This window comes from Megascapheus bottae, chromosome 28 (assembly GCF_031878675.1).
Source record: "Megascapheus bottae isolate mThoBot1 chromosome 28, mThoBot2.hap1, whole genome shotgun sequence".
NCBI classification, from domain to species: domain Eukaryota; kingdom Metazoa; phylum Chordata; class Mammalia; order Rodentia; family Geomyidae; genus Megascapheus; species Megascapheus bottae.
In genome coordinates, this window is record NC_143536.1 from 14,011,115 (window position 1) to 14,025,027 (window position 13,913).

The 13,913-nt window shown below is 43.8% G+C and overlaps 1 protein-coding gene across 1 annotated transcript in view; it reads left to right on the forward strand.

Moving 5' to 3' along the window:
- The window catches only part of Slc5a1 (solute carrier family 5 member 1), a 60,723-nt gene extending 49,563 nt beyond the window's left edge, over positions 1 to 11,160 (forward strand). The window contains exons 12-15 of the mRNA XM_090320150.1: positions 1,102 to 1,270; positions 4,230 to 4,445; positions 6,350 to 6,458; positions 10,493 to 11,160. Of these exons, the coding sequence (XP_090176276.1) occupies positions 1,102 to 1,270; positions 4,230 to 4,445; positions 6,350 to 6,458; positions 10,493 to 10,710 (712 nt within the window). The 3' untranslated portion in view covers positions 10,711 to 11,160. The remainder of the gene's footprint in view (positions 1 to 1,101; positions 1,271 to 4,229; positions 4,446 to 6,349; positions 6,459 to 10,492) is intronic.
- The last annotated feature ends 2,753 nt before the right edge of the window (positions 11,161 to 13,913 follow it).

Sequence of the window (13,913 nt, forward strand, 5' to 3'; positions counted from 1 at the left end):
TGTGTGTGTGTGTGTGTGTGTGTGTGTGTGATATTGAAGCCTAGGGGGCTAGTGCTCTACTACTTGAGCCACAGCGCCACTTCTAGCTTTTTTCTATGTATGTGGTACTGAGGAATTGAACACAGGTCTTTGTGCATGCTAGCACAAAGCACTCTGCCACTAGGCCAAACTCCCCATACAGTATTCCTTTTCAATTTGTGATTAAGTTTTTTTTGACAGTCCTGGAGCTTGAACTCAGAGCCTGAGCACTGTCCATGGGCTTTCTCAAGGCTAGAGCTCTACCACTTGAGCCACAGCACCATTTCTGGCTTTTTCTATGTATGTGGTATCAAGGAATCAAACCTGGGTCTTCATGCATGCTAGGCAAGCACTCTACCACTAGGCCAAACTCCCGGCCCCTGTGATTAAGTTTTAAAAATTATTATGATTATTATTTTTGTCAGTTGTGAAGCTTGAACTCAGGGTCTGGGTGCTGTCCCTGAGCTCTTTTGCTCTAGGCTAACCACTACCACTTTGAGCCCCATCACCACTTCCAGTTTTCTGGTGTTAATTGGAGATAAGAGAGTCTTACAGTGTCTTTTCTGCCTGGGCTAACTTCAATCTGTGACCTCAGATCTCAGCCTCCTGAGTAGCTAAGATTACAGGTGTGAACTATTGGTACCCAGCTAAAAATTATATTTTTATTACCTTGAAGGACTTGTTCAAGTTTTTTTTCAGTTGTGGGGCTTGAACCCAGACCATTGGTGCTGTCCTTGAGCATTTTTTACTCAAGGCTAGCATTCTGCCACATTGAACCACAACACCACTTCTTGTTTTCTGGTGGATAACTAGAGATAAGAGTCTCACGGATTTTCCTGCCCAGGCTGGCTTTGAACTGTGATCCTCAGATCTCAGCCTCCTGAGTAGCTAGGATTACAGGTGTGAGCCACCTGTTTGTCTGAGTTTCAAAGACAAGGTCTTGTTATGTTCCTCAGGTTGACTTCAAACTCACAATCTCTCTGCCTCAGTCTCCTAAGTGCTAGGATTACAGGAGTGCAGCACCAGTTTTGTGGATTTGGTTGTGGTGGTTGCTGATAGTGTACTGTGCTGTTTTGATTTCAGGTTGTTCATTCTCCTGCTGATTGGCATTAGTATTGCCTGGGTCCCGATGGTGCAGACAGCGCAGAGTGGACAGCTATTTGATTACATCCAGTCAATCACCAGTTACTTGGGACCTCCTATTGCGGCTGTCTTCCTGCTTGCTATTTTCTGCAAGAGAGTCAATGAGCCAGTAGGTACCAGTCTCATGTGTCCAGAAAAGCCAGTCTACCACAGAAATTCCTCTGGAGATTTGCATGGTCTCTTGGGGAGGATTCTATCTCCTGGAGGTCTTCTTTGCTTTTTTATTTTTTTCCTTTTTAAAATGTGTGTGTGTGTGTGTGTGTGTGTGTGTGTGTGTGTGTGTGTGTGTGAGCACTCTGGGGCTTGAACTCAGGGCCTGGGTGCTATCCCTTAGCTTTTTTGTTGAAGGTTGGTGCTCTACCACTTGAGCCACTGCCCCATTTTTGGCTTATTGCTGGCTAATGGAAGGTAAGAGTCTCATGAACTTTCCAGCCTTGGCTGACTTTGAATCTGGATTCTCAGATCTCAGCCTCCGGAGTAGCTAGGATTACAGGCAGGAGCCACTGGCACCAGGCTTTCCTAGCAGACACATATGTGTTGTTAAAACTTTGTATGAGAAAGGTTAAGGAACCATGGGGCCCTCTGAGTTGGCGTGAACTCCCCCAGCGTTAGTAATGGATCCACTTTCTCTCGGATGCTCCTGTTGTATTTGCTATTGTACATTTTCTAGCCCGTCTTGGTGATTCTGACCTGAGTCCAGACTTCCCAGTAGCTCAGCAGTGACCTTGGCTTTGCTACCTGACACTTTCCCAGGTCCATCGAAGGGCACGGTCCTGTGCTTCAGTGGTTTATCTGGGAAAGGAAGTAAGATAGAAAGCCAGGGGGGTCATAACATATGACACAAAGTACATGGAATAAGGACTGTGTGCCCCAACGGACAGAGAAAGCTTCTGAGAAGCCATAGGACTGCAGAGATTTAAAGCTGGAGCAGAAAGAGAGAATTCAAGGTGGAGAGACTAGCCTTGTCCAAATGTAAAAATGGAAAAATAGAAATAAGGTAAGGGGCTTATAAGGAGTAATATTACCTGCCTTGTGAGTGAGTTGATAGACATGAATAATGAAAGATACAGCTGGAAGGTCAAGGCAAAGAGAAAGCCAGGTTACAGAATTTAGGTTCACGAAGGACATAGTTTTTTGTTTGTTTGTTTGTTTTCTCCCCCTCATATGGGAAAGTTAGATCTAAATTTTATACATATAGGAACACACACACAGGGTTCTATGCATACACAAAACTGACTAATGTATGGTCTACACAAGGTGGGGGGATGGTGAAGGTATAACTCCTTTGAACAACGAACTTACAGGTTAACAAAATGAATACTCCTACAATATGTGTTGTGGTGTGTGTGTGTGTGTGTGTGTGTGTGTGTGTGTGTGTGTGTGTGTGTAGGGAGGTCTAGAAGGAAGGCAGATACATGAAGAGAGGAAGAATAGGTCAGTATAGTCATTATATTCATGGTAACTTTGTTGTTGTTGTTGGTTGTGGGACTTGAACTCAGGGCCTGGGCACTGTCCCTGAGCCTCTTTGTGTTCAGGGCTAGTGCTCTATCACTGGAGCCATAGAGTCACTTCCAGTCATGATATTAAATGTACATACATGAAAATGGAGCCAGGAAATTAGAGAGGATGGGGGGGGAAGAATGAGGGAGAATGAGGAAAGGGGTGATGCTGATCAAGACACTACATTCATGCACAGACACATTGCACTGAAGTGCCTTGTGCAATGACAATAAAGGCAATAAAAGCATTAAAAAAGAAGACTGTGTCACAGCAGGGTGTGATGGCATGTTTTCAAAGGGGACATTTAGTAACATCTGGAAACACACTTGTTATAGTTCTGATAATGCTATCGGAGGCTCATGGGTTGGAGTTGCAGCTGTACTGAGCATCCTAGGGCAAAGAATGACACTCCCAAAGAACTAGCCCGTTCAAATACAGTGCTACATAGAGGCTCCGGAGACTGGAGCCCAGTCTAGCAGGTTGAGATTGCAGGAAAACTCTCAGGAGGGGTCAAGTATCGACCAGGTCTTGAGGAAAATGTCAAAGGTGTTTAGATTTTTCAAGGCCCTCTTCAGGATAAAGACTACAGGAATAAAAATAGACTAATTTCCCAACCAGAGAGGATCCCGGTGACAGTGGCTCAAGCCTATAATATTACCTACTTAGGGAGCTAGGATCTGAGTATCCCAATTCAAAGCCAGTCTGGGCAGGAAAGTCTGTGATACTCTTATCTCCACGAAAACCACACACACACACACACACACACACACACACACACACACACACACACGCACTCCTTCCCCTAAGTCTGAAGTGGAGCTGTGGCTCAAGTGGTAGAGCCTTGAACACTCAAGGACAGTGCCCAGGCTCTGAGTTTAAAATCCAGGATCAGCACAAAAACAAACAAATCAACAAATACGTAAAAGAAAAAAAAATGGCCAGCACTGGTGGCTCTGGCTAGTAATTTTAGCTGAGATCTAAAGCTCGCAGTTAGTGGTTTGAAACAAGCCTGGGCAGGAAAATCCCTTAGACTCTTATCTCCAATTAATCACCAGAAAACTGGAAATGGAGCAGAATAGCCTTCTGCTCAAATAGCCTTGAGCAGAAAAGTTCAGGGACAGCACCCAGGCTCTGAGTTTAAGCCCTACAACTGATAAAAGAAAGAAAGAAAGACAGAAAAGAAAAGAGAGAAAAAGAAGAAAGAAAGGAAGAAAGAAAGGAAATCCTTAACAAAGTTTATGATACTATTTAAATCAAGTGAAATCAAGATTTTATTGGCAGGAATAACTGTACAAGGGTTGAATGAGAAGTCTATTTTTCCTTATTAATGCATTTCTAAATGCTAGATTCGATTTGTAAGTATATGTGCTGTCAGTAGGGTTTGAACTCAGGGTCCCTTGCTTTCACTGGACATTTTGACTCTGCTCTTCTGGTTTCAGAATGGCCTGGAGCCTATTTCCCTCTCCTGATTTATTCCTTTGCCCCTCTCCTGGGAAATGTTAGTGGATTGGCTATTTGTTAGCTGTTTGTGGATTGGGTGTTAGTTATCGTGAGGTTCTCGTTCACAGGGAGCCTTTTGGGGACTGATGCTTGGATTTCTGATCGGGATTTCCCGGATGATAACTGAGTTTGCCTACGGAACTGGGAGCTGCATGGAGCCCAGCAACTGCCCCACAATCATCTGTGGGGTCCACTACCTGTACTTTGCCATTATCCTCTTCGTCATCACTATCATCATTGTCTTGGGTGTCTCTCTCTTCACCAAGCCCATTCCAGATGTGCATGTGAGTATACACATTGGAGACCTTTCCTGCTCATCTCTCATGTACAGGCCGTGACACTGCTGGCTGGCCGCAGCTCAGTAAGACAATCACACAGATACACATTCAGTGTGGTGTCTGCTTGGTTTCATGTAGACAGGTTCAAGGCAGGAAACTGGGCATGCTAGCCAAATGACATCAGGCAGATGGAAGTCTTCATAATCCAGCGCTCTATGGAGGGACTTCTCTCTAGATCCAGTCCAGGCACATGGAGAATGAGAGCTCATAAGTGGACAAACTCCCTTTGCTGGAAGTTGTGTGTGTGTGTGTGTGTGTGTGTGTGTGTGTGTGTGTGTTACTGGAGTTTGAACTCTGGGGCTCGAGCTTGTTAAGCCACGCACTCTACCACACCAGCCATACACCAGTATTTCTTGTGATGGTGCCATGGCCAAGGTTTCCACAGGACCTCGAAAGGAACCATGTTGCCAGGAGCTGGGGGCTCACGCCTGCAATCCTAGCTATTCAGGAGGCTGAGATCTGGGGATTGTGGTTCAAAGCCAGTCTGAGGAAGAAAGTCCCTGAGTCTCTTATCTCCAATTAACTATCATAAAAGCAGGAAGTGGAGCTATGGTCTTAGTGATAGCATAACAGCCTTGAACACCTCAAAACACCCAAATAGCACTTTCCTAAGTGCCGTGTTGAGGGCAGAGCTCTCATGAACTAATTACTTCTTGAAGGTTCCACCTTTTAATACTGGCAAAATGGCAGCACCATTTCAACGTGAGTTTATGAGGGGGATATTGAAAGCCTAGTATAACATCTATGTACAATTGAACCAGACTCTTTAAGAATTGTGAGTATACTTCTTTTTTATTTTAATGCACAGAGGGGTTACAGTTATACTCGCCAGATGGAAGGCGCATTACTTCTCACACACTGATACCCCTTCTCATGTTTTTGTTCCCATTTCCCTCCCCTCCCTCCCTCCCCATTCTTATTTAACTCTAGATAGATCACTGGTTTAGGGTTCTTTATAACCTTACCAATCCATGTAAAGATGACCAATTATGGGCCTGTGTTACCTTTAGCACATAGTCTGGTAACCCAATATAGATGCCTTTTTTTTTTTTGTATTAGTATTAGGGCTTGAATTCAGAGCCTCGGCGCTGTCACTTTTTGTTCCAGATTAGCACTCGACCACTTGAGCCACAGTGCTACTTCTGGCTTTTTAGGTGGTTAATTGGAGTCTTATGGACTTTTTGTTTTGCCCTGACTGGCTTTGAACCAAGATCCTCAGATCTCATCCTCTTGAGTTAAGTATGGCTTAATAGTTGTAACTCACTAGCCCCGGGCTCATCCCATCTCTCTTAAAAAATGTTTTTCAAGGGAGCAGAGCTAGCAAGCGAATCCAAAGTCATATTTAGTCTTAGGAAGAGGGAGGGGTTCAGTTAGCATTTTACTCGTGCATACACAGCTACAAGGCCTATGGGATTCCTGAGACCTTTAACTTTATTGTTACATTTAAAGATCTGTGACAAACATTCTTCTTAAACAAACACTGCTTTTTATAGTTGGAGAATCATAGTTCTCAGCAGTGATGTCTTTGGCTGTGGGGTATGTGTGTGTGTGTGTATACTGGGGCTTGAACTCAGAGTCTCACACTCCCATTTGGCTTTTTCACTCTGGGCTGGCACTCTACCACTTGAGCCACACTTCTACTGCTGGCTTTTTCCTGGTTAATTGGAGATAAATGTCTCACCGACTTTCCTGCCTGGGCTGGCTTTGAACTATGTATGAGTCCCAGATCCAGCTCCCTGAGTAGCTATGATGACAGGCATTTCTTGATGCATTATCTCTTTGTTCGCCTCACTTCTTAGCTTAAGACTTCATTTGGAGCTTTCTAGAAAACTCTTGTGTTTTCTCCCCAGCTCTATCGTCTGTGTTGGACCCTACGCAACAGCAAAGAGGAGCGCATTGACCTGGATGCAGAAGAGAAGGAAGATATTCCTGAGCCCCCGAAGGAGACCATTGATCTAGGTGAATTTTCCAAGCTACAATAAGTTACTTCAATCACAGCAAGACTCTAGCGATGCCTTCACTCAATGCTTTCATCATTGGCCATTTCTCTCTCCCAGGAGGGAGTGAAAGGGCAGGTGGGGATGAGATGGAGAAAAGGATATGGTGAGGTTCAGTCAGACCAAGTACAGGTCATTTGAGCTCCCTCACCTCTCGCATTTTTACCTTGCTCAGTGAACTGGTGAGTGGAAAAGGAAGTTGCCACCTTGCTTTGATCTGAGGCACAGCCAGGGGCTAGATGATAAATGGAGACATGGTGGAACTAAAATGGTTTCAGTTCTCATGACCCTGGGTATGTGGGACAGAGGTTCTCAAGATCCTGTGTCTTGCCATAAAAGATTTAGAAAGCTGGGCCAGGAGTGTGGCCTAGTGGTAGAGTGCTTGCCTAGCATGCACAAAGGCCCGGGTTCAATTCCTCGGTACCACATATGTACAAAAAAGCCGGAGTGGTGCTGAGGCTCAAGTGGTAGAGCTCTAGCCTCGAGAATGTCCAAGGACAGTGCTCAGGCCCTGAGCTCAAGCCCAGGACTGGCAAAATTTTTTTTAGAAAGCCTAAGAATGATGTCTAGCTAGTACTCAAAAACTTTTACCCTTTATTATTTTTTTGTTGTGCTCAGGATCGACCTTAGGACTTAGTACATGTGATTACTTAGCTGCACGTTCAGCTCAGTGCTTACTTAGAAATTAATGTTTGCTCTGCCAGGCTCACACACCTGTAATCCTAGCTATTCAGGAGGCTGAGATCAGAGAATCTCAGTTTGAAGCCAGCCTGGGCTGGAAAGTCTGTGAGACTCTTATTTCCAATTAGGCATACACACACACACACACACACACACACTCTCTCTCTCTCTCTCTCTCTCTCTCTCTCTCTCTCTCTCTCTCTCTCTCTCTCTCTCTCTCTCTCGATGACCTTTCTTTCTTTCTTTCTTTCTTTCTTTCTTTCTTTCTTTCTTTCTTTCTTTCTTTCTTTCATTGCCAGTTCTGAGGCTTTAACAGAAGGTCTGAGCACTGCTATTGGGCTTCCTCAAAGCTAGAATTCTACCACTTGAACCACAGCACCATTTTTGGCTTTTTCTACATATGTGGTAACAAGGAACAGAACCTGTGTCTTCGTGCATGCTAGGCAAGCACTCTACCACGAGGCCAAACTCCTGGCAAAATCAATCCTTGTTTTAGCTTCAGGGTTGTAACTTTTCTTGCCCACATGGAGGATGGATGGCTGGAGCATGAGGCAGTCTGGGAGCTCAGGTTTATCCTTTACTGGGATAAAGGGCTTGCCATTCATTCTTGAGGCAGAACAAGTTCTGAATGTGACCATTAGGCATGCCATCCATTCCTAGTTCTGGATCCACTAAATGCCTAGGGATCATTTGATATGATCACCCCACTTTACAGACACATAAGTTGAGGGGGAAACCTTGTGGATGGCCTCAGCTCTGCTACAATCTACTCATGCTTGCTAAGCACTTGTCAGTTCCCAAACTTGGAAACTCTCTGAGCAAGGGAGGAATGTTGAGACGTAGGCAGCTGACCATGGTGCTGAAAACAGCCCTCCCCACCCCCGTCTCTCTGTCTCTGTCTCTGTCTCTGTCTCTGTCTCTGTCTCTGTCTCTGTCTCTGTCTCTGTCTCTCTCTCTCTCTCTCTCTCTCTCTCTCTCTCTCTCTCTCTCTCTCTCTCTCTCTCTGTGTCTCTCTCTCCCTCCCTCATTCTCTCTCTCCCCCCTACCTCTTTGAACTTCAAATGTATCTTCAGGATGCCAGTGGCTCACGCCTGTAATCCCAACTACTCAGGAGGCTGAGATCCGAGAATCACCGTTTAAAGCCAGCCTGGGAAGGAAAGTCTGTGAGGCTTGGATCTCCAATAAACTGCTAAAAAACAAGCTAGAAGTGGAGCTGTGGCTCAAGTGGTAGAGCACTAACCTTGAGCAAAAGAAGCTCAGGAGCAGTGCCCAGACTCTGAGTTCAAACCCCAGGACTGATACGCGCATGTGCATAGACATACACACACATCCTTCTAGTGAGTGAAAGTATCACAGAGGAGTATTTTGAGAGTTGATAGTCATTAATCTAGAAGAAGAGTTATTCTTTAAACACAAACGGACAGACTAAACCCCTCCATTATTTTTATGGTACCTAGGATTGAACCCAGGGCCTCATGCATGCTGGGCAAGCATCTTACCACTGAGCTATAATGTGACCAGAACTTTGAGTGCATCCAATTGTAATGCAATGCAGAGCCAGAGTAGTTTAGAGGTAGAATTGTGGTGTTTGGAATCAGATAGTACTGGAATTAAATTTCAACTTTTCTTCTCACAACTTTGGGCAAATGAGTTTATTTTTTTCTCTAAAGCTGAGGTTCTTGATGTAAGACTATTCTAAAGGAGAATGCATATCTCACAATACTGCTGGAAACATTGGATGAACTAATGTTCTGCCAGACTATGTTCTGGCCATATTTTCATGGTCATGATTGATTTCAGGGCAGAGTTTATAAATTACATTGGCCTGAAAAGGGTCAGGGATAAGTGGGCATCTTATCAGGCTGGAGAATCAGCTTAGTGACCTCTGAAGTTCATGGTAACACTTGAATTCTAATTTTTTTAAAATGAATTCATGGTGAACTGATATCCTAGTCTATTAAGGAACAACACAGATTTTCTCTTGAGAAACCATGGCTGTTACCATTGGCATTCTCTGCTAAATCAAAGCATGAGGGAGACTGAAAGCTATACAAGCATCCTTATTCTCTTTGTCAAATTGATAATGATATGACCATATTTTATTTATAAATGCCTTTCTCTAGTTTACCAATTCATTTTTGTATCATACTCTCTTTTCCTCCCTCCCTCCCTCCCTCCCTCCCTCCCTCCCTCCCTCCCTCCCTCCCTTCCTTCCTTCCTTCCTTCCTTCCTTCCTTCCTTCCTTCCTTCCTTCCTTCCTTCCTTCCTCCCTTCTTTCCTTTTGTGCCATTTCTGGGGCTGGAACTCAGGGCCTAGGTGCTGTTCTGAACTTCTTTTGCTCAAGGCTACTACTCTACCACTTTGAGCCACAGTTCTACTTCCAGCTACTTTCTGGTGGCTAATTAGAGTTAAGATATCTTGTCTCGTGGACTTTCCTGGGTCTGGTTTTGAACTTTAACCTTCAAATCTCAGCTTCCTGAGTAGCTAGGATTATAAGTATGAGCTATCCTTCCTTCCTTCCTTCCTTCCTTCCTTCCTTCCTTCCTTCCTTCCTTCCTTCCTTCCTTCTTTCCTGTCCCCCCCCCTCTCTCAGGCTAGGGTAGAATGAGGGAGGGGTCACATTGATCAAAGATGCATTTTACTCATAAATAGATAAAATGAAATGAAAACCCTGTGTACAACTACTTAAACATATGAACAAAAAACTAACTGGACTGGCCTCGGTGGCTCAGCCTGTAATCTTAGCTACTTATGAGGCTGAGATCTGAGAATCACAATGCAAAGTCAGTCTAAGCAGGAAAGTTCCTGGGACTCTTGTCTCAAATTAAACACCCCTTAAAAGAAAAAAAAAGCCAGAAGTGGAGCTGTGGTTCTAGTGGTAGAGTGCTAGCCTTGAGCAAAAATGCTAAGTACCCAGGCCCTGAGTTCAAGCCCTAGGACTGATGCGCGCACGCATGCGCGCGCACACACACACACACACACACACACACACACACACACACACACACACACATACATACATTCCAAAAAGCTTAAAGAAATGGCATCAGGCTTGCTGATCACAAGGCTACAGGGGTCATCTCATGACATTGTCTTGTACTGAAGGTCATTTGAGTATGGCATATATTCACCTGGATATTTGAATTGGGAAAAATATGAATATTTTGAAAGTACAGTGAAGTTGGGAGAATTCTACTAAAGGGTAGCTGCTCCATGGTGCAGCGTGATAGGCCTGGAAGCTTTTTGTTTGTTTGTTTCTGGTTTCCAGTGGCTTTTGTATCTAATAATTCGTTTCCTGCCTTTCTCTGAACACAGAAGTTCCTCAAGAAAGAAAAGGATGCTTCCGGCGAGCCTATGACCTGTTTTGTGGGCTGGACCAGGACAAAGGACCCAAGATGACGAAGGAAGAGGAGGCAGCCATGAAACTGAAGATGACAGATACGTCGGAGAAGCCCCTGTGGAGGACAGTGGTGAATGTCAACGGCATTATCCTGCTGGCTGTGGCTGTCTTCTGCCATGCCTACTTCGCCTGATTCCAGCTCTAGGCTCCAGACGCTGGGCTCCCGTCCACCTCCCTTTACTTCCGTCCTGTGGTTTGGAAGGGAAATCAGTCTGTTGTAAATGTTTCCTGGTTGGAGAACCATGTACATGTGTAATTATAGGTTAGTTGGAAGATTAAAAAACACCAAACCGACTTCATTATTTCCCCCTTGTTAACGTAGGCATGTGAAATGAATGTGAGGTGGTCATTTGTATGTGTATATATACCAGAGCTGCAGAAGAAAACATGGACTCAGGTCACTCCAGAAAGAGCCATAACAGAAGTCTTGCCATTGTCCAATCTAAGTTGGTCTCAGACAGACCAAGTGTGTCAGCTCCAGGTGTTAATTCTTACATACTGCTTTTATAATTTTGTCTCCCTGGTTCTTGCCACTTTACTGATCTGATTTCTTATCTCTGATTTCTCTTCTCCCATTCCCACTTTCCCTAGTCCATCTTTTCTCTTTCTTTCCTTCCTTTCTCTCTCTCTTTTTTCTTTTTGTCTTTGTCTCTCTGTCTCCCCTTTCTCCTTCCCTCCTGTCCTTCCCTCCTGTCCTTCCTTCCTTCCTTCCCTCCTTCCTTTCTTCTTTCCTTCCTCCCTTCTTTCCTTCATTTTCTCTCTCCCTTTCCCCATTGTCACATCCTTTCCAAGTTATTTTTCTTTAGAACAAGAAAAGTCAATTTGATAAATCCATGAACACGTGCATGCTGAAGATGTGAGCTGGTCTAGGCCATTTCATCTTGGAAGTAGCGGGGGTCTCTGGAAGGAATTACTTAGCCCAAAGTCCAAGTCTCAGGATCTTATCTTATCTCAGGCCAGTGGGAGAAGCACATAATGTTGAGTCCAGGACATTTTCTGGTCTTCTTAAACACTTCCTAGTCCATGTTATCCCATGTTTGAGAGTTCATCCACTTTGGCATTTGCTGTGCCTGGGACACCTCTGTCACTCAGGGAATATGGTTGCCTAAATGACTAATAAAGGCATTATTTATAGATATTTGCCTGGTCCTTTGTTAATCTTTTTTTTTTAAATTTTAAAGGGTGGCTAAATGAAGCATAGCTTTGTGGTGCCATAATGAATGGGAACACATTTTCCAGCGGCAACTCTGCCTCCTGTGTGATATTAATGTTGATATTTGGGTTTTGACGTGAACACCATGTCATTTGACAGAGCAAATGAACCTGCAGACACATCGTCTCAGCACAGCTGCACTCTCGGAGACACATTGAACTGATTGGCTAGAGGTCCTCTTCCCAAATGTTTGGTGGAACACAGCGGTTTTTTTTTTCAAGAATTTTTTAAAAAAATTAATAACCATCATTGACAAAGGCAAATCTCTTTCTTTTGGGTCTTTTAGCCAAAAAGGAGCAGCTTTATTTATTTACGTTTTTTTTGTACCAGTCCTAGATGCTGTCCCTGAGCTTTTATGCTCAAGGCTAGTGTTCTACCACTTTGAGCCTCAGCACTATCTCCACTTTTGTGGGGGAGTTAATTAGAGATGAGAGTCTCATGGATTGCCCTGCCCTGGCTGGCTTTGAACTGTGATCCTCAGATCTCAGCTTTCTAAAAAGCTAGGATTATAGGTGTGAGCCACCGGAGCCCAGCTAGGAGTACATGTTTTGTTGGACTAATTTTATAAGAAGAAATCTTTCTTTTTTCAATTTCAATTTAATTAAGTACGATTTCTGTCTATGAAATCTTAATGATATTGTAACATGATCCCACTGAAGTAAGAAAAATCAAGATGCTTAGTGTGATTTCAGGTTAGTTTAGAAATGAGCTTGAGAGGGAATCTTGGTATAGAAATAGCTCAGCAGGAAGAGGAATGGCTTTTTTTTGGTCAATTGTGAGGCTTGAACTAAGGGCCTGAGCAGTATCCCGAGCTCTTTTTGCTCAAGGCTAGATTACCACTTTGAGCCTCAGTGCCACTTCTAGTTGTCTGGTAGTTAATTCAAGGTAAGAATCTCACAGACTTTCCTGCTTGGGCTGGCTTTGAATTGTGATCCTCAAATCTCAGCCTCCTGAGTAGTTAGGACAACAGGTGTGAGCCACCAGTGTCTGGCCTTTGTTCTTCTTCTTCTTCTTCTTTTTTTTTTGCCAGTCCTGGGCTTGGGGTCAGAGCTTGAGCACTGTCCTTGGACTTTCTCAAGGCTAGCAATCTACCACTTGCACCTCAGCACCACTTCTGGCTTTTTGCTATGTATGTGGTACCAAGGAATCGAACCTGGGTCTTCGTGCATGCTAGTCAAGCACTCAACCACTAGGCCAAACTCCCGGCCCCTGGCCTTTGTTCTTACAGAGAGTACTATTAAACTCATTCTCTTGATGCAGGACAGAGAAGAGGGAAAAGCGGAAAATTTCACATGGCCAGTATTTCTCAGAGAGCTCTGTCTTCTCTGGAGTTTATGGTAGGTTTGGGGCCTTTAGAGGATAAAGGGAGAGTATTAAAACCCGTGTATGGAACAAGAAATGTAATTACATAGATTTCTTGGGGGTCAGTTTCTGACTTTGCTGTGTACATGATTGGAAGCTATTTTGTCTCAACTGTGCAATTTTCCTCTCTAAAGCATGGAGAACCCTGGCCCCTGTGGCATCTGGTCTACCTCATGTGGCACGGAGAGAACATTTTTAAAAGGGATAGCAGACATATACATGAAAATTGCCTGAGGGGAGGGAAATGGGGACCAAGACATGAGAAAGGGTATCAATGTTTGTGAAGTTATGCACCTTCTATTTGATGAATATAATGTAACCCTTCTATTAATTACAATAAAATATATGTGAAAAAAAGAAAATTGCCATATTAAGCTATATTAAGTGCCAACAATTAAAATGTATTTTTTTGGTAAAATTAATAAACATATTAAAAATTCAAATGTGCAGAAATTATATCTAAATGTTCAACTGGAATTAGCACAAGGTATGGATTAGGATGCAAGAGATTAAGAGAGTTGAGAATAGAATAGAGCATCTCAAACAATTAAAAATGAAAATGTAAGCTAGCTAACCAATGGTGCATATCTGGGATCCTAGCTCCAAGAGATTGAGATCTGAGGATTGTGGTTCAAAACTAACATGGGGAAGAAAGTTTATGAGACTTTTATCTCTAACTAAGCACCCAAAAAGCAGGAAGTGGGATTGTGACGTAAGTGGTAGATGTAGCTGGGAATGTGGCTTAGTGGCAGAGTGCTTGC